This window comes from Buteo buteo, chromosome 21 (genome assembly GCF_964188355.1).
Source record: "Buteo buteo chromosome 21, bButBut1.hap1.1, whole genome shotgun sequence".
Taxonomy (NCBI): Eukaryota; Metazoa; Chordata; class Aves; order Accipitriformes; family Accipitridae; genus Buteo; species Buteo buteo.
Window position 1 is genome coordinate 8922949 of NC_134191.1, and position 19474 is coordinate 8942422.

Below are 19474 nucleotides of genomic sequence, written 5' to 3' on the forward strand. Positions count from 1 at the left end.
GTGTGGGGCTGTGGGGCCACGGAGGGACAGCCGTGTCTGTGGGGATGCCGCGGGCGTGGTGACATCTGCCTGTGGCTGCGGGGACACCGAGGACGCAGCGGTGCCCCGGCGGGCGCCCACCGGGGCGCCGGCCGGACACCCCTCACGCCGGCGCTGCCCCTCCTGAGGCGACGACCATGGCGGCACCCCCGGCGGCGACCGCGCCTGGCCGGCCCCCAGCGGGCATGCGCGGCGGGGCCGCTCTCTCGCGCTCGCTCTCTCCCTCGCCCCCCGCCGTGCAGCACCGCGGCCAGCGCCCGCGCGCACGGGGCGGGGCGGGGCGGGGCGAGGCGAGGGCGGGGCGGGGCGGCGCGGGGGCGCGCGCGGGCGCGGCGGGCGGCGAGCGGAGCCGGAGCCGGAGCCGGAGCCGGAGCCGGGCAGAACCGAGCGGAGCCAGCGCAGCCCAGAGCCGGCCCGGCCGAGCCCAGCCGCCGCCGCGATGCTGGACCCGTCGTCTAGCGAGGAGGAGTCGGAGGAGCTGGTGGAGGAGGAGAGCGGGAAGGAGCCGCTGGCGCCCGCCGCGGCGCGGCTCTCGCCCAGCCGCCCCGGCGAGGGCCCGGGCGGCGGCGGCGGCGGCGGCGGCGGTGGCGGCGGTAGCGGTGCCGGCGGTAGCGGCGGCGGCGGCGGGGGGCTGCAGCCGGGCGGTCGCGGCGGCGGCGCGGCGAGGCCCGCTAGCCCCAGCCCCTCGGTGGCCAGCGAGAAGGAGAAGGACGAGCTGGAGCGGCTGCAGCGGGAGGAGGAGGAGAGGAAGAGGAAGCTGCAGCTCTACGTCTTCGTCATGCGCTGCATCGCCTACCCCTTCAACGCCAAGCAGCCCACCGACATGGCCCGCCGGCAGCAGAAGGTACAGCCGCCCGGGATGCCCTGCCCTGCCCGCAGGGCCAGGCCCGGCAGCTCCCCTGCCTGCACCCCCCTTACCCGCCCCCCGGCTGCTCCCTGCCTGCCCCTGTCCTCCTACCCCCGGCAGCAACCTTCCTGCCTGCTCTCCTGCCTGCCTGCCCGCTCTCCTAATTGCCCTTCTGCCCCCTGCTTACCTACCCCTCTGCTTGCTCCTCTGAATGCCCTCCTGCCCGCACCCCTGCCTCTCCTTCTGCCCCCCCTGCCTCCATCCCACTCCCCAGCAGCCCCGTGCAGGCACTCCCCAGTCCCGCAGCCGCCCTGGGCACCCCAAGGGCAATCCCGGTACAGGGCACCTTGGGCCCCCATGGGTGGGGTTTGCCAACAGCATCCCTGTCCCGGGGCGTGGGGAAGCCCCCTGCCCCCTTGTCACCCCTCCATGCTGCTCCCCGCTGTGGTCTCCCACATGGAGCCGGAGCGCTGACATATGGCATTGCTCCTAGTTACGCAATGTCGGGATTTGGGAAGTTTGGGATGTTGGCCATCTAAAGGTTGTTGAAAGGAGAGAAATGGGTTATATTGCTGGAAAACACGAGGCGCGTGCCCTTGCCTCCTGCAAAGGGACTCTGCAACTCCATGCTTGCTGCAAAGTTTGCTTAACTGGGAGTGCTGGCACTGACTTGGGGAGTTACTGAGTCTCATTTCAACTTCTTGTAAATGTTTATGCGTGGCGAGCTCCCCGATGCTGGCTTCCTGGCAAAACGTGGCAGCAGAGCCTTGCGATGAAGTCGCTGCCACAATCCTGACTCTTCCTCCCCGAGTGCGTCACCGCGGCAGGGCCGTGCGCCTTTCCAGGCAGCGGCTGGGCAGGAGAACATCCCCTGGGCTCCCCATCCCGAGGAGCCGTCTTGGAGCTTGTTTCTCCACTGAGGCACAAGCTCATGGGCAAGGGCAGAAATTGAGTTTCTCCAGGGTGCGGACATGGGCGCCTTTCGATCAAATGCAGCCAACTTTTTCCCTGTGAGAGCCAGAGTTAGGTCTGTGATGGGACGTAGCTATCTGGAACAGCTGGCTGATTTTTTTTCTCCTTTTCAGTTGAGTTTCTTAGACTGCAGTTTTAGCCTTGATACCATTCTGTGTTCACAAATGACCTTTACAAATCAGGCAGACTCCTGGATTTATTGATGCAAACGACATTCAGTTCTGCTACACCACAGGACTATTATTAGTCATTGCAACATACGGAGGTAGGAAAGTGTATCCGTGCTGCATGTAGTTTAAAGGCAATATAGGACAATCTGGTGTTGCTGGAAGGTTGAATGATCTGCTTTTGTTTGCTGAGCAAAGTGCATAGCTGAAAATATAGCTAGGTTTGGAGATTATTTTTTTTATATATATCTTTTTGCCTACAACCCTTTTCAATACATTGTGGATTTTCAAAGTCATCTTGGCTTTTGTTCCCTGTGCAACTTTTTTGTGTTAGAAAAATTTAAATTTATTTGAATTTAAATAATTGCTAGTTTTGCAGAAATTAAAACAAACAAACAAGTTCTGCAACTGTTTCTCACATAAAGTGAACTGAGATTGAAAAGGTGTTTTTCCAAAGGAGCAGGCAGTGTCTTAGCAGTCCAGAGAAGAGTGGCTGGGAAAAAGGGCAATTCATAGTCTCTGAAATCAAAATACTGCACTGTGAAGGGACAGAAAGGGTGGAGGGAAAGAGAAAAGGGGGGGAATAAAGTGCAGGTGAAATGAAGAAATGAGAAGTAATGAGAAAAACGGTAAACTGGCAGCAATACTCGAGGGAATGGGGAAGTTACACAGGACCTTGGGAGGAAATAATCCATTCTCTGTGAAATGAAGAACATAGGGAAATGCGTCTGGCTTATTTATACAAATAGCTAAAATAGGTGTATCTTGGGGGCTGACTGTCTCCCCTCAAACTTAGCAGTGAGATGGAATTGGGAAAGCTAAATTTAACTTGACAACAAGTGTCAAATTGAATTCACTCTTTTAAAGGTGAATTCATTCTGGGTTTTTGTCTTCAGTATATCCCTATATTCAGTTGTCCTGCTGGGAGTAAATCCTTGCCCTTTTTCCATAGCCAAGACTCCTATTAAAGTCAATTAAAGGACTGCCAGAGCCTGGAGTGTGTTGCTGGATTTCATATGCTCATGCATCCTTCTGGGAGAGCCCATCCTTCCTCCTCTGGCTCGAGGGGGACCAGAAGATGAAGATGAAGGTGTGGGACTCGTTCCCTCTTGGGCACCGAGCTTCTGTCATGGTGGCTCTGCCAGGTTGAATGGTCTCTGTGGGGACTTTGTGTATCAGTGGGCCTTTGGTAATGATGGAAATACCAGATGCTTCAAGACTCACCAGGGTGGAGCAAATGCATTTTGCTCCTCAGGGGAAAGGTGGGAGAAGACCAAGTTTTGGTTCTGTTCTGATGGGAGCTGTTGCCTCAGTTTCCTCATCAGCAGAGGAGTGATAAACTGCTCCCTTCTCCATGCGCCGTTTGCCTCTCCACCCTCACAGCCTGCCGTTTGCGAGGGACGGGTTTCATCCTGGGAGAAATGGGAAGCAGAAAACCCCCAAGCGTTGTCGTCTGCGGTCCCCACGCTGGTGCACGGGACCGTGCTCCCACCTCTCCTGTCGGTCCCGCGTGGAGAGGCCGCGGAGGGAGGTGCTTGATCCACTGCACGTGTGGGCACCCTGGAGATGTGAGGGCCTGACCCTGCTGATCCGCCGGTTGCGGTCGCTGCCCGTGGGCAGGATGCCTGGGAATCCCGCTGGTGCTCTGCCAAGGTGTGGGGCCCAGCCAGGCTTCCCATGGGGCTGCTTGGACCCCACGCCTGCATCGGGGAGGTGCCCAGCAGCCACCGCAGAGGTGTTTTGGCAGAGCTGGTGACCTGTCCCCAGCCCCGCTCAGCGGGTCCTGCCCGGCGTTGGGAGGGGGAGGAGGAGGATGTCTGCCTTCACCTGGCCCACAGCTCTCCCCTGTAGCACGGGAGATGCTGCCACCTCCGAGCACAGCCCAAGCAGGGTGACCGTGGATTTGCAGACGAGGCTGTCACCCTGCACAGCGGCTGCCAGGCACAACCCAGCGTCTCTGGGTTACCTGATAAGAGCTAGCTCACCTCAATGGGAAGACCACAGGGCCTGAGATGGGTTTGCTTCTGTAGCTTCATCTTCTTCTTTGCAATTTTCCTGGAAAAGAAAGCAATTGATTTTGTTGCAGTTGCAGCACTGAAGTTCTTGCGTGGACTGAAGATCCCCGCGGTACCTCCCCCGAGATGTGTAATCCTCCCTCCTTAATCCTGCAGCGCTGTTGTATGAGAACCGGCCGGTACCCCGAGCCCCGGGGGCTGCACGTTACGGTGGTGTAACGCACAGGCACCGCGGTTACCAGTTATATAGCAGCACGCCTGTGTGTAGTGCTCGGGAGCTGGGAAATGCAGCCTGGTGTTTTACAGCGCTCATGAACCACCTTGGAATACAGGGAAGTGTGTACTTAAGGTACTGTTGCAACAGAAAGATAATTACATGCGGTTTGGTAAATTATAACGTATATGAGAGCGAAGAGAGCAGTGGAAATGTGTGAATGGACGGCATAGGCGGGTATATGCTGCACGTGGGCATGACAGCGTTGCTTGTTTACACCAGTAACAAACTGTTGCAGATTTCAAGATGAATTCATGCAAATGCCACTCAGACCTGGTATTTTTCTGATCCTGACACCCCAGAAGTTTCAGCAACAGGGTAAAAATTGGGTTTTTTTGATCAGTGTGTTCAAGCCTACACCTCTGCTTCAGGTTTGTCTTGGTGTTTATGTGGTAAGGCTTCACTTGCGTAACCTCACATTTGTGATGTCTACCTGTAAGTTCTTTTATTTACATCTCACTTAGATACCTGCCTGTGCTGTCTTACTTCCCGCTTGGATTTCTTTTTTAAGCCACCACTGAATTCCAGGCATATTTGACAGGCAGACAGCGGTCTGCAAGATACTTGTCCCTTAAAAGCTTGGAGAAAATAGGGAGATCTGCTATTTATCTCCTACCTCGGGTGGAAGGAAGGCAGCAGTGTGTGGGCAGCCCTTACTAGGCACTGGGCAATCTGAGCAAGAGACCTGCTGAACGTGTGGCCCAGGAGCAAAAACTCCCATCAGAGCTTGCACCTTGCCGGACACCAAAAGCTCCAGCTTCGTGATGCAGCTCAGGAGGAAAGCAGCTTTGCCAGCTCTGTTGGTCTCAGAACAATGTGTTTTAGTACCGCAGATGGCACTTAGCTTGGTAATTGCTTGCCCAGGATGTATTTAGTCTTTTCTCTAGCTCACGCTGACTTGTTGGAAGTAGAGTTGAGATGGCTGGCCGTGCCCTGTGCCTCTGCCTGCTTGATCCCAACTGTCTGAAGCCTTTGGGAGGAGAGCTCAGCCAGCAGCCTGGGGAAGGCGGGCAATGTGTACGTCTCTGTAGCGATGCAGACCAAGCACCCTTGGATGTGAATTATACCTCTTGCTAAATACCTCCAAAGCACGGCAGCCAAAAGGCACAGCGCATCCCAGAAATTGGCATTCGTTCATTCAAAATAGCATAAACTGGGAGATCTTCTCCAGATTATCACCAGCCCCTTGAAAACTCTCGTTGGGACAGGGGCAGCAGAAAGAACTCGTTAGGAGATAAAACATGGAGAGCATGTTAGGTCAGGCATCATTGCAGTCATGGTTGCCATCACTTGTTTTCCTCCCCGCAGCATGAGGTGGCACGCAGGAGAGTAAATCAGTTCCTAGCAGGATAAATGTGGGATGAAAAAAGTTCCAGCTTAGTTGCAGATTACCAGAGCTACTCCTGGGAGAAGTGGCTTGTGATTTGGGTCCTTGTGTAAGCCTTTGGGATGACGTCAGGTGCATTAGCAAAATTCTCAGTCAAATTCAGCAAAGCGCTTAAGCTTGTGCTTTGCTGAATGGTGATTGATTTAAGCACAGCGCTTAATGCAGAACAGGTGTGAGGGATCAGAAACTGTGTTAAATCAGTTACGATGCATCTTAAAATATCGAATTTCTGCCATTTTGGCATGCATGCAGATGCTACAACAGTTAGGAACGTAGTAAAGCTAGTGCAGCCTTCCAAATAATCACATACTTTGCTATCATGGGTTGGGTTGCTACTTTCACGCCATATTTACACAAGTTCTCTCTTAAAACCACCGACACGTTGTTCTTCTGGGATGGATTGTGACTCAGGTAGTGTTGGGACTTGTTTTAGCAGCTTTCTGCTGGAGGAACTGTGATTTTTATGGTCAGATTCTGCTATGCTGGCCCCAAGAAACCCTTGGAGGTGTGGTTTTCTCAGCTCTGCAGGAGAGGAGAGGCAAAGATGATGCTCTGCTTATTTTCTGCCAGTTCTTTGGTTGCTCTCCTGTGCTGTTTAAGATGGAGATGCAAGGTCCAGGCAGGTCTTAAGCGTGAGCTGGACCCCATGCACAGCTCTGTAGTTGCAGCAAACCTTGCAAGATAATTATGTAAAAACCTGGAAGAGTAGTTAGGGGCTGCCTCTGCTGCTTAGCTGGCTCAGTGTGGGCATAGGCCACTGCCACCATCAAATGAGAGCTGTGTGTGCGGCTGGGCTCTCAGCTAGGGCTGTCCTCGGGTCAGCTCTGTGCTAACCCCAAAGCGAAGACGAGCCTGCCCGCGTTTCACTGCTGCTTGGAGAGCATTGCGGTGGGGAACAAGGTCTGGTACATCTATCTGAGATGCGGTGTGGAGTGCAGAATGGGATCATTGTGCTCAAATTGTCTGAAATCTGCAGAAAATGGTTATTTGCAGTTAAAACACTTATTTATTTTGCCAGCACCTTATCTTAATTTAATTCTAGCAGATATTAAATATTTGTCATACTTTGGCTATTTATATACTTGCAGCTTATTGGATTGGGAAGCAGGTAATTAAATAGGCTGTGAGCTTCGTCTTTGGCTGTTGTAAAACTTTGCCGTTCCCGATCCATAGCCTGATGATTCAGTTACTGTGGGTGGCACCTCTCGGGCCAGAGATGTGAACTAAGAGTGGGGAAGTCTCATCGGATTGTGCAGCTCCAACCCGTGCTAAAGCCCATCATTTCCAAAAGGTATTATTTATGGCCTTGCTCTGCATAGTCTAGACGCTCTCCCCGAAGCACTTTGCCTTTTGCACAACTTGTAATTTCTTCTGCTGAATGATGAGTCACTCGTTCTCTGTTCACCTAAGCGGGAAGCGGTCAGCAAGTCATTTCCCTATGTAATTTTTTGTTAGCTGGAGAAGTGTTTAATTTGTTTTTAGTGTGGTTTAGCAGTAGGAACCCAGCCGTCACAGCACTGCTACTAGCAGTGTATGTATACAAACCCCTCACAGCTGCTGCCAATGCTTTAGTCCAGGGGGGTACAAGATAAACATCTTATTTCTATTTAATTCTGTAAACCTGATTAATAAGTGAAGACCAATCAATATAGTATAATCAATAAAGCTGTTGCTTTGTTGGTGTTGATGTGAATTCAGTTAGTGGCTTCAGCAGCACCAGGGTTTCTCCCACAAAGTGATCTTTAGGAACCACATATATGTTAGTGTGTCTTTAAAAACTAAGACTAATTAAAACAGTAGAGTTCCCTGAAAACAGCAGACGAGGGGACCTTCCCTGGTGGTAAGCAGGTCCTCTCCGTTTGTCACCCAGGAGGATGGGTGGCTCCTCAGAGGTGGGGTTTTGATGGGTGGCCCCTCAAAGGTCTTAACCTTCCTGGAGGGAGAGCAGGGTGAGTTGCAAGTGATGGTGATGTCTCGCTCCCCAGCTCTCAGAGATTGTGGCGCAGGCACGGGAGAAGAAGCAGAGTTTGTCTCCTCGCCTTGGCTGCTCCATGCAGCAGGTGGCACCACTGGCTCCCAGCGGGTCAGAATTGGGCCACCCTTCTCGAAGGGCATGCTTTGAGGTCCCGCAGTAGGGTCCAGCTCTGTCTTCGTGAGGGTGGGAGAGGGGAGATGCAGGAGACGGCAGGTGCCTGGGGAGTTTCCCTGTGTCATTACCTTGTAGGTACCAACAGAAGTACATGGAGCATCCTAACCTGGCACTTGCTTTGGAAGAAGTTATTTGTGGGTACAGGATACTTGGAGTGTTTTGACTGGGTTTTCTTCTGGATTGGGTGGGCATGGTTCTTCAAACCAGACGCAAGTGCAGTTGCTGAGGGTTTGATGTGAACGGGTGAAATTGTTGTTTGAAAAGGTGCTTTTAGTGGTAATATTTGGTATTGTTTGTCTGTGATTCAGGCTGATAAAGTCAGATGTTTTCTAGAATTTAAACACTTGAGTCAAAATGTCATGCAAATGTTTATTCAGCTTAGGGTAAGCAATGCTGTGTTTGTAGTTGTCATAGTTCAAAACCTGTCTGCCTACCTCACAGTAAGGTTGGGAGCTTGGACTTCTAGTAGGTGAGATATATAATGATGTTAGTACAGGCCACGTCCAGCCTGGAGGGGTTGGAAAACTGTCCCAACACACAACTCAATGACTTGACCCATGTGCTTCAGGACACTTGTGTGACCACAACCGCTCAAGTGCTGAGCGTCTGCCCATAGCCAAATGTTAGTGTTTGATGAAGAAACTTAATGAAATCTAGATTTAGTCATGTTTTGCCTAGTCCAAAGGGTGGGGTTTTTGTAATGATGCTGCTGCAGCGTTTATCTTTGGGGACTGGAGATGCAATGTGCAGATCTTGAAGGAACCCCACTGACTTTGGTAGGACTTTGGGCTGATGCCACGATGCATTTGTACAAATATCCTGGCAAACAGGGCTGCCTGCTAATGGTCCAGCAGTAGCCTTTTGTGATCTTGTGTGCTAAATTAGGGTGAGTTCGCCCCAGGGCAGGGTGTTCTTTGTCTTCAGAATATGATGAGACAGTCTTCAGGTCTAGCTTTGTCTGTAGACCCTCCTATTTCCACCTTCCTCTCCCTTTTCAGGTGGGACTTAGATCCACACTTGATGATTTAGGGTGAGCACCAGGTATGAACTGGATCTGATCCTGTACAAGCATGGAGCAGAGCGACCCTGTCCCTGCAAGCCCATCACCTGCTGTTTGTCTTCAGCCAGGGGAAGGATCAGGGTGGGGAAACTCAAAAAACTTTTTGGCAGTGGAAAAGAAGCACTTGTTTTGGATGTTGTCGTTGCCTAAGGAGACAGAAGCCCTGCACCTAGAGCAGCCACAGCACCATGGTGTGCACAGGCTCAACTCAGTCCCTTGGAGCAGGGCTCAAAGTGGGTGGATTGGCTCCCAACTGCCTGTCTGGCTCAGGGGAGGAAAGTAATAGGGAAGAAAGGCTGTTTTCCAGCTCACACCTTGAGGAACTACTGATAGAAGAAGCTATTTGTTAAGAAATGTCTTGTTGAAATAGTCTCACATGTTGCCTTGTGAAGAGCATTGGTGATGTCTGCTCTAGCATCTGGATTTGATCCTGAGCACCTGCTGAGCTGGAAAGGATGGTGTTGGGAGTTTGCAGATCCTCTAAGTTTGTAGTAACCACTGATGTCTATTAGTTGCAATGCGTGTTTGCAATCGATGAGGTGTGTGGGGTATGCCAACTCCTGTAGGAAGTGATTCTCCCTTCCATAGGGAATTTATTGTATTTCCAGTCCAGATGATGCTAAGTTGGCATTGCCCTGAGATGCAGAAGGCTGTGTGTTGAGGTGCAGGCTTTTACTGTCTTAAGCACCCCAGTATGAGGCTGCAGTGGCATGTTGAGGTGCTTAAGATGGTAAAATACTGCACCCCAACACACAGCCTTCCCCACCTCCATATCACAGGGGAGCAGCCCTTTGTTTTCCTTGGAGCCACTCAAGGAGGGGCAGTGATTTGCCTCTTTTGGAAGGGATGCGGGTATGTGTGCATGAGGGTTGTTTTGGAACCCAGGGAGTCACAGCCGATGTACAGGTTCCATCTGGGAACAGGAGAGGAAAGCTGCCTGGCTGGTGGCACCCTGGTGAGATAAAGGGACTTGGATTTGATATTTGGCTGTCAGAGGGAACATGAAGTGATGCTCCTAGATACAGAACCATGCTCACTGGAGTAAAATATGATGTTAGTTCAACAAGGAGGCAGATCTGGGGTCAAAACCTTTTTTTTTTTTTCCTCCTGTATAGAGAATGGATTTTTCTGTACATGACCTCACTGTCCCTTCTACCACCCATCTCATTTTCGACTGCTGCTTTGCTTGGAAACAAACTCTTAGCCCAAGGAGAGATTTGGGGGAGCCCCGTCCAGCCAGTTGGCCAAGTAAAACAAAATACTGCAAAGGCACTTTGGGAGGAGGGTTCTTGGCTTGCTCTGGCTGACCTTGGCATGTAGCTGGTGCAGGTGGCTGTGGAAGGGAGATGTTCCTCTATGAGCAGCCAGGCAGGTGCAGCCCATGTGCTGTTCAGTGCTCCCCTTGGATGCCCCTGTCTGATCGGTGGGGGCCAGGGAGGAGATGGGGTTCAGATGTTATGTTTTACGCACAAAAAATATCAGATGATTTGGGAGCGATTAAGTGAAGCTGTTCAGAAGTTCTCTTGGGACTGCTGTTGATGCTGATGGGCTAGGTTTTGCAAGAAAGGGATTTCACTTTGCCTGGTGTGCTATGGGGAGGGTCAGCCGCTCTCGCACCTCAACAGCAGAGGATTTAGGCAGCTGGGGGGTGATGCAGGTATTGCGCGAGCGGAACATCAAGCAAAAGGCAAATATCCTCTAAGATGCCAGATATCCTTTCCTGATTCAGTGAGAGGGCACAAATGCTTTGCATATTGCACATGCCAGGTTTGCTTTTATTGCCTATAGCCCTAGATTTCCCCTCCCTCCTAGCAGACTGCTCCCACCCTTCTTGCAACCAGAGACGACAGACTCATCGCTGCCTCGGAAGGAAGCTAATGGGGTGACGCAGCAGGAGCCAGCTGCTTTGCTACCTGCATGGTGACAATGCAAGGATGAAGGAAGGACACAGCCAGCACTTCTTCAGCCACGAGCAAGGCTGCGTGACCCGCCAGTGGTATGCGCTGCAAAAACCAGCGCTGTGCCTCCCACCCCCGGCACCACAGACCACCCTCTACCAGCGAGACCTCTAGGCAGAAGCCATCTGCTGCTGTTATCTGGGGACGTGCAGCTGTCTGAGCTGCACAGGGTTGTTTTTTGGTGCATAGCCAAGAGCTAGCTGGAGTTAGGACTGCAGAGACTTTGTGTGTGCTCAGTCATTCGCGAGGGCAGAGCAGCTCCCGAGCGTGACTCGATGCCGATGCTCTGCGGTGGGAAGGAGCGGGGAGCTGGGAAGGGCACCACGCCTGGCTGAGGGAATTTGGAGCTGGGAAGTGACAGCTTTGCTTCTTCCCTTTCTTGGGCCTTTGGTGCTACACTCTGCAAATTTTTCCCCTCCAGAAGGGTATCTGTGAAGGGGCCAGGGCAGGCAGGAGGGATTGCTCGCAGTTCTGAGGTGCAGCTGCGTTTTCCTTTTCCATCTCCTATTTGCTTTGCAGCAAGCATGGCCCAGGGCCCTGCAGAAATGGTGGGCAATAGTACTTTTCTAGCCTCTAGCTGTCTCAAGACAGAACTGATGTCCTCAAAAAACTCAAGATGATCATAGAGCGGTGCTTTACATTGGCCAGGGATCTGCGCAGTACAATTTCTGCTCATTGGTGGGTTCCCTGGACTTCAGCGCTGCCTTCTGCTCTTGAAGATGTTGGTCACGAGGCTGCAAAGACCCTGCTCCTGCCTTCAGCTGGGGTCTCGTGGGTTTTATCTGCTCTGAGGGCTCCTTCCCCAGGACCTCTCAGGGCACATTCCCCTGGCCTGAGCCCTGTTCCTGGCAGGGAGAGTGCCTCATGGCAGTCGGTGCGTTTGCTGCAGCCTGGCTGGCCTAGGGAGGGAAGGCTGGGCAGGGAATGGCATCAGAGAACTTGTTCTTTAAACAGTGAGCTAGCTGCTTGCACTGGCTACCATAAGCCTGTACAGCCAAGACATGAGCATCCCCCCAAGGGTTACACCAGCCCAGGGGAGGGGGTTACGTGTCTGTGGAGCAGTCGTGCTCCTCACTGGGGAGCAGAGTGAGCACACCTGAGGGACAGGTAGGGAACAGGAGGAGCATGCTCGAGTTTGGCATTTGAATTCCACTTCTAAACTTCTCTTTTTGCTTGCTGTTAAATGCTGTTACGAGTGCACGTGTACACATGCTTGTGCAAGGGTTATGAGCTGAGCAGGGCAGGATCTCCATGGGTGCCAGAGAGCAACGTGGTTAGGGGGTTTCTCCATCAATAGTGGCAGCCACTGAACTGCCTGGACCCCAGTGCCATACAAGTTGCTGGCTCGTATAAAGTGGCTGTTTCTTTCTAAGGCTAGTTTGCCTCTCTGCTGCTGAACTTTTATTTGGAGTTCCTCAAGCTCAGACTCCTGAAGCCTCTGTTGCAAAGCTCCTGCTTGGTGCGTATTTCATGCAGAAAGATGTATGTGATAGAAATTCTTCCTGTAATCTCATCTCTGTAAACTCTCTTCTCTCAGCTTCTGTCTCACACCAGAATATTCCTATCTGTGCAGAAGTCACCCCAAAAGTGAATCAGATCCTGCTGAGCAGGACAGTCTTCCCACCACCTATTTATAGTGCATGCAATTACCCTCCATGCATCTCGGAACTCTAATTGCCTTTTTATTGCTGTTTAGCAGTGTGTTAAAGGTTTTTGAATGCTCATGCCTTGTTTTCTCATTAGCTCTATTTATTCCTCCTTTGGCTCCCTTCCTCAACCTCATCAAATTTAGCATCTTGCCTTCGGGGCCTTGGGCAGCTCTGCCACTTCTGACTTCTTCTCCCGTGTCCTTTCTCGTATTGCTGCTCCGGATGCTTTGTGTTCCCCGGTCTTGCTCCGACGTGTTCTCAGGGCCCGTCTCCTGGAACGGGCTCTGTGCCCTCTGTGATGCCCTGCCAGCGATCCCTTTGCTGGGCAGGGTGGCCCAGACAAAATGCCTTGGTGTCTCCTAAGGCAGCTGCCTTGTGTCAGGCAGGGCTGGTTAGTGTGGTGAGGCTGCCTGGGCAATTAGGTGCAGGTACACGATCTGGGAATGGGGAGTAACGGTCAAGAGTCTGAAGAGGAGCTGGTAAGAGGGACTGGGAGTTGGTAAGCAAGGTGGGAGGCAGGTGCTGTGGCCTGAGGTCCCCTGCGTGGATTTGTTTTGCCAGCGTGGCTCTGGAGCTAGCTGCTGCATTGCCAGTGGTCCCTGTGTGGCGTGGCCCCCCTCTAAAGCTGGGGGCACTTACAACTGGTATCTCTGGGATTGCATTTTTAATGCTTCGTATGTATCCTGTACCTGTCTTCACCTATCTACTGTCTCCAATGGCCACAACGTTTGTGCTTGTACAGCGCCAGGCACCTTGCACGGGTAACTGGGAGCAAGCAGTAGCCTGCGTTTGTCTCATACAGTCTCTGAGTGCAAAGCCCTTTTCAATGTTATTTGCTTTTTGTTTTAGCCTTGTTGGGTGGCATTTCCATAGCTTGAATTAATTTAATTATCTGCCAAGGTGCTTGCTTGCTCACAGTTGTCCAGGACTTTATTGCCCTCCTCTTGTGTATAAAGCAGCCCACACAACTCTGAATCATCAGTAAATGTAATCACGGTGCTTGATGTTTGTTCTTCTAAGTCCATGATATAGACAATAAATGAAACTGGTCTTAATACCAATCTGTGTCTCCCCTTTCGCCACCTATTATGTTGCAAAACGCTTCCATGCTGCGTACGACCCCGCCGCTCAATCCTAACAGCATTCATATTGACTGGAGAGATTAATATTTTATGTAAAATCGTATCAAAAGCTTTCTCGCCCTGTAGGTGATTTATGGCCAGGGCTTGCCCCCAGCAACCTTAGCACATCTGCTAAGCGTGGTGTCAGCTCAGCAAGGACTTGGTGACTGGGCTGAATTAAGTAGCCTGCGGTGCTCTGCAGGTCACGGGCTCGGTACAGGTGAGTGCAGCGTGCTGCCAGCCTGCATCCCTGCCTGTGGCCAGCGTTTGCCTGTGGCCAGCATTTGCCTGTGGCCAGCGTTTGCCTGCGACCCACTGGTACCTGCGACGTGGGCTATGCAGCGCTGCCCTAGGCTGGCATCCTCATGGGTGGGCTCCAGCTGAGTGCAGGGGTTCATTAGTCGAAGAGAAGATTACTGAACTGAAACAGGGACCAGAGCTCCCTGGTCTCGGAGGGGGTTTGCTCTTTCAGGTTCCTTGTGCTCCCAGGTGAAAGTGGAGCCAGAGCTGGGCAGTTTGGGTGCTGGCTGGGGGCTTGGGTTTGGGCTAGCTTACAGGCTGACCTCCCTGCTCGCTTCTTCGCAAGCTCTCATAGTTCTCCAGATCTTTCTTAAGCTGCCGTCAACAAAAAGGTGGTGAAAATATTTCTCTTTTCTCTGTAGAGCACTGGAGGACGGTGCAAGCTTATGAGATACTGAGTTAATTGCTTAGCTCAGGATGCGCGGGTCCCTCGGAGCACTAGGGCTGGACCTGGTGAGAGTGGCCATGCTCAGATACGTGCAGACGCTGAGCATCCATGGGATGCCCCTTCCGTGACTTGCTGTGTCCTCCGAGCAGCTTCTACAGCTGCTCCCTCTTATAATAAGACAGTTAATAGTCTTACATAATTCATGCTTACAAGTTGTATGCACTTGGTGATAAAAGGAGCCAATGTTTAATTTACACACATGGGACTTCCTATAGATCCTCACAACTCTATGCACAATAGCTGTGCATCCTTTCCTCCTCACTGTTTGCATTTGGGAAGGTGAGCAGCGGGCTGCCTGGTGTTTCCATACGGAGAGGAGTGGATGGCTTGCCTGCAGCTCCTTTGTCATCTCCTGAGACCGTCACAGGTGCTGCCATCCTTCAGGAGGGTGCAGCAGGGAGAGTTGCACTGTAATGCAGAAGCAGGACAGGAAAACCTTCGGCCTTATTGCTCCGCTTTTCTCTTTCCTTTTAATGCTCTCAAAATCCAACCGCTGTATGAAGGGAAGGCAGCCTGGAGTGCTGAGCCTGGTTTTGCATTGCTGGGAGTCTGCGAAGCAAGGCTCTGCTCCAGCCGGGTGCTCTCTGGATGCACATGCATGTGCTCCGGCTGCCCTTGCTTGGGGCGCTCCCGGTGCAAACCACAGCCTCCAGATGTTTGTCCTGTGGTGATGGCTAAGGCTTGCAGGGACAACCAAAATGGGACTAACAAGCGATGGGCATTTAAACTAGCGTTAACAGCTCAGCTGGTCCCCAGTTTAAGCCCATACGAGCAGGAGAAGAGGAAGACCCCCGATTCTTTCCGATCGGCCAAATGCGTAAGATTCAGTGGCCAGCAAGAAGCAGATGGCTTGCTATTTCTGTGCCCTTTCGTATGATTGCTGCAGGTCTGGGAGGGAGTTACAGCTGCTCCAGTAGTGTGGCAAATCATCTCCATTTATCTTGCAGTGTTATACCTCGATGATGTCAGATGGTCTCTTTACATTGTGTATATATTCAGACTAAGCATATCGCAGTGTTTTTTCCATTAAAATTTAATGATAAAAGATGGCACTAAGTGATGTATTTTCTTTTTTCTTTAGCCAATTGTTTCATTTGCTGTACAATCCTCATGTTAACGGTAATAATCTTTCCTTGCTGTGGCTCAGGAGAACAGATGTGCCTTTTGAATTTATTTTTTTTACCTAGACAGAACCTTTTTTTTTTTTTTACAGCTCTGATTACTTGCTTTGCAATGCTGTGACCTATATTCAAGGTGAAACTTGTGATAAATATTTGCTTTGGGGAGGGAGGCACAACCACATTTTTGAGAAGATTAAGGCCTGTCAGGCAGCAACCCTCATTTCAATTAGATGTCGAAATGCAAATCATCCAGGCTTCAGAGTATGTCAAGGTGAGAATAGAAAGGACTTTAATCTGTTCTGAGATTAGGTTGAAATCCTCATATGCTTTAATTGTTCTTGGTTAATTATGCTGGCTAGGAATGGTGTGGGGGTAAGGCAAAGTTGTGCAAGAAAATCATTCAATGATATTTTTTGTCATGCGTTAAAAGGCTTGCTGGCTACATGTAGTACTTGCCCACTCAAAGGACTATCATCCCTCAAGTGATAGAAAAATGACTCTGAAAGTTGCAGCTGTAATGGCAACTCCCCTGATTTTAGCGGCTCGATTATTATTTATTCATTTTTGCATGGGGTATTAGCAGGTGAGTGGTGCATGAGCTGGGCTGTGGTGTGCCCGACACAAGGCACAGGCTGCACTTTTGGGTTAGCATCCCTGCATCATGTCTGGGGGATGTGTTGGGGGCACAGTGTCCCCTCCGCCCCAGCCTCTGGGGTTGCGGCAGTTGGTACCAGGGTACGCAGTGTGAGGCCACGGGGTGGATGCAGAGGATGTCTCGTGCTGTAAGTGTTCCTGTCTGCCTGGTGATGCTGCTGGTTTCATGTGTTTTCACCAGAAGAACAACAAAACCTGGAAGGTTTTTAATGCTGGCATTGCCAAGGTGCATCCTGGTTTGGGCTTCCCAGCCAGCAGGGTTTGTCTAGATTGCCTTTTGGTGCTTTTGGTTAAATCGCCTTCTTTCATGGGGGAGATCTGAAAAAACAGGCATGTTCTCAAAGCAAGTAAAAAAAAAAAAAAAAAAATACAGCAAGGGCAGCTGCAATATGGGTGCTACAGACAGACCTCCCCAGGTGACCTGTGGGACCAGCCAGCCCTGTGTGACTGACCCTGGTCCCTGTCCTGGCCAAGGGCCGGGGTTGCCGTGGAAAGGCAGGGGAGCTTGTTGCAGGACGGCAGGGAATGGGAGCAGTCCCCCAGGGCTGGTGGCAGCTCCGCTGGATGCCCCGTGGCTGGGATGGGGCAGTGATGCTGAGCGGGGCCACAGCCAGAAGTCGCTGAGCATCAGTATCACTAAATAGCAGGACTGGGGTTTTTCCCTGTGACACTGGTGCCTTTGGGAGAGATGGTGCCTGGAGCCGAGAGCACAGTTTGCTAAAGCAGAAAGGAGCACATTAGCCCCAGGACTTTGGGGGCTGGAGGGAGGAATTGCTCACGTGGATGCTTGGTATAGAGTGGGTAGGTGCTTGGGAGATTTTTCTTCCCTTTGCTGGCTTTGAAAGAGTGAATGAGAGAGCTCGGGTGGGGGGGAAGGTTCTGAAATATTTTCATTCTCTCTGCTTGAAGAGATAAGTTACAGTTTTAGACAATGTAAGGTAAATGGAAGACAATGTTTCTACTCTCCGGTCTTTCTCCTTTTCATATATCTGCTTCTCCTTCTGGCTTCTCAGCTAACATTAATGAAAAAATTGGGGGTGAGAACCAGCAAAAAACAACTTGTCCCTGTTGCAACCATGTGTACAAGGTCATAGCTGTTTATGTAGCAAATCTCACAGGACTTAAATTGCACAAGACGACACCAAGGACATTTTTCATCAGGGGTGTTTATGGGGTCACAGCACTACTTTGCACCAGAGATGGCAACCATACGCTATGATTGTTCATCGTGCCTCTTTCTGTACCCAGCTTGGTTGACTGAGATTTGTAGATACAAGGCTCTTGAGCTCAATGAAAAAATAGCAGAAATGTGGATTATGCAGTTATTTTCATAGCAAAGCACTTAATTATGGTGGTATGTAGACTTTGCACTAGAAAAACTGCTGTAGACAGGGAAGCTCTATAAATGCCTGTGTTCTTGGGAGCTGGACCTTGCCTGAAGGGCATTTGCAGGCACCCCACGTCTCCCCCTTCCTGAGGGAGCTGAGCAGCCGCCGAGTCCCCTGTGGCTGGCAGGTCTTCCCCAGCCCTGTGGGGTTGGGGGTGTTTTTGCAAGGCAGATCCGGGCATCGCTATTGGGAGCTGCTGGGAGTCAGGGACCGATCTGAGGTGGGAAGGGCTGCAAACAGGGAGGCAGAGGCAAGGGAACAACCTTCTGCATCACGCGGGCTGCTGCTGAATCACTGTTTACGCTGTTTCTGTACCTGCTGACTCGATGCATGGAAATAGGGTACCTCTATTTTTAGTCCTTACCTTGTGCATTCATGCACATGCACGCTGAAATTAGACTTTTTGTGATGGGAGTAGTTTCTTGCCTGCACGGGGAAAGTATTTCAGAGTTGTGGCACAGTAACAATTCCCAATGTCTTCCCTTCCTAACATCATCTGCACAAGGAGAGAGTGGGGGAGAGCTGCTTGCTTGGTGTAGTAGTAAAGTAGCATGGGATGGACCCGAGGGCCCCAGAGCTGCCTGTCCCGTTGGCACCGTCCAGCTGTGGTCCTGCCCTGCTACCTTTCTGACACCAGAATTGCAGCTGCCAAATTTTATTCTATATCCTGCTGGCTTCCTTTACCCTCTCCTTTAGAGCTGATTTGGTACCTAAATATGATCTATCGACTCTTGCAGCAGGACCAGGGTGTTTTGGTTTGCTGCTGTCAGCTTTTACTCATCTGTGATTTCCTTTGCCCATCTTGTTGCTCATTGATGCTAGTGGAGCAATATCGAGCTCTATCAGCAGAAGAGTAGGTCCCAAGATGAAACCAGCACATTTGTGTTGGCAGGAGTTGCGTGTTGGCTGTTACCTGCTGCTACAGTTAATTGTGTTGTGAAAACAGGCGCTGCTTTTGCATACGAGCTGGGACATTGAGGCGAGGTAAAGCGGTGATTCGTCAGTGGCAAAAAATCACATTGATTTCATTGGGGCCAAGATCTGGTTTACTTTGTTAACGCTGCACGGAGCAGAGTGCAAAGGTGGTTGCTGGTGGAATATTCCAGTGAAAACAAGGCTTTCTCATCCTAGTGTATTGGGTTTGACAATGGCATTTTGGGAAGAGAAGAAATAAAAAGTGCGTGCTGTGCTTTTAAATGGCTCTGTCATCCACGTGGCAGCAGCTCTGTGGCACTGCCTGTCCTCTGTCACTGCTGTGACTTCAGAACCCGGCCAGGATTCCCCAGAGCTGATGAGATTATTTGACTTAGTGATGTTATTTAGAAGACACTTTATTCCCTCCCTGGTGTCCTCCTGGTGCGCAGGGTGCTGGTCCCTGCCACCAGAAAGCCTGGGAGCGGGTGCTCTTGCTCTAAGGAGCGAAATGGCAGGTACCGTGATAGCAAACTGGTGTGAGTGCTGTGTCCTGTGTGTACAGGGAGCGTCATGAAAGGCTCGTCAGGATTCTTGCCTTAAAACCCCTGCATCCAAAACCTTAATGCCATATTTGCATCCGTGATGTTCTTCCAACTGCCCCCTCGGTTTTGCTCTCAGGAGAAGGTGGCAGGGGAGAGACCCTGCTGCTCTCGAATGCTGGGTGAGGTTTGGCATCAGCTGGTGGGAATCGTGGCTTTGACCCCAAGGTCTCTGTAGCTTTGGTTTCTGGAAAGTCTGGTTGTTAAACTGCCTTCTCCCAGCAGGTCTCGTGTCCTGCTTGCAGCAGACCCTGCAGCAGTCTGTCTTTCCTTACCCAGCTTGTTCAGAGAGTCAATATCCAGAAACTAGTGTTGCCTCCAAATTCAGATCCGTTTCTCAAATAACCATTAACTGTGCTGTGAGAGTTTGGGCTGGCCAGAGAGAATGACTTAGTCATTCTGGTACTCGCT

General features: G+C 51.3%; 1 protein-coding gene across 12 annotated transcripts in view; it reads left to right on the forward strand.

Moving 5' to 3' along the window:
* Positions 1 to 478: 478 nt before the first annotated feature.
* CADPS (calcium dependent secretion activator) overlaps positions 479 to 19474 on the forward strand; it is a 221040-nt gene continuing 202044 nt past the window's right edge. For all 12 annotated transcript variants that reach the window (XM_075053380.1, XM_075053382.1, XM_075053379.1 and 9 more), the window contains exon 1: positions 479 to 883. In XM_075053380.1, the coding sequence (XP_074909481.1) occupies positions 479 to 883 (405 nt within the window). The remainder of the gene's footprint in view (positions 884 to 19474) is intronic.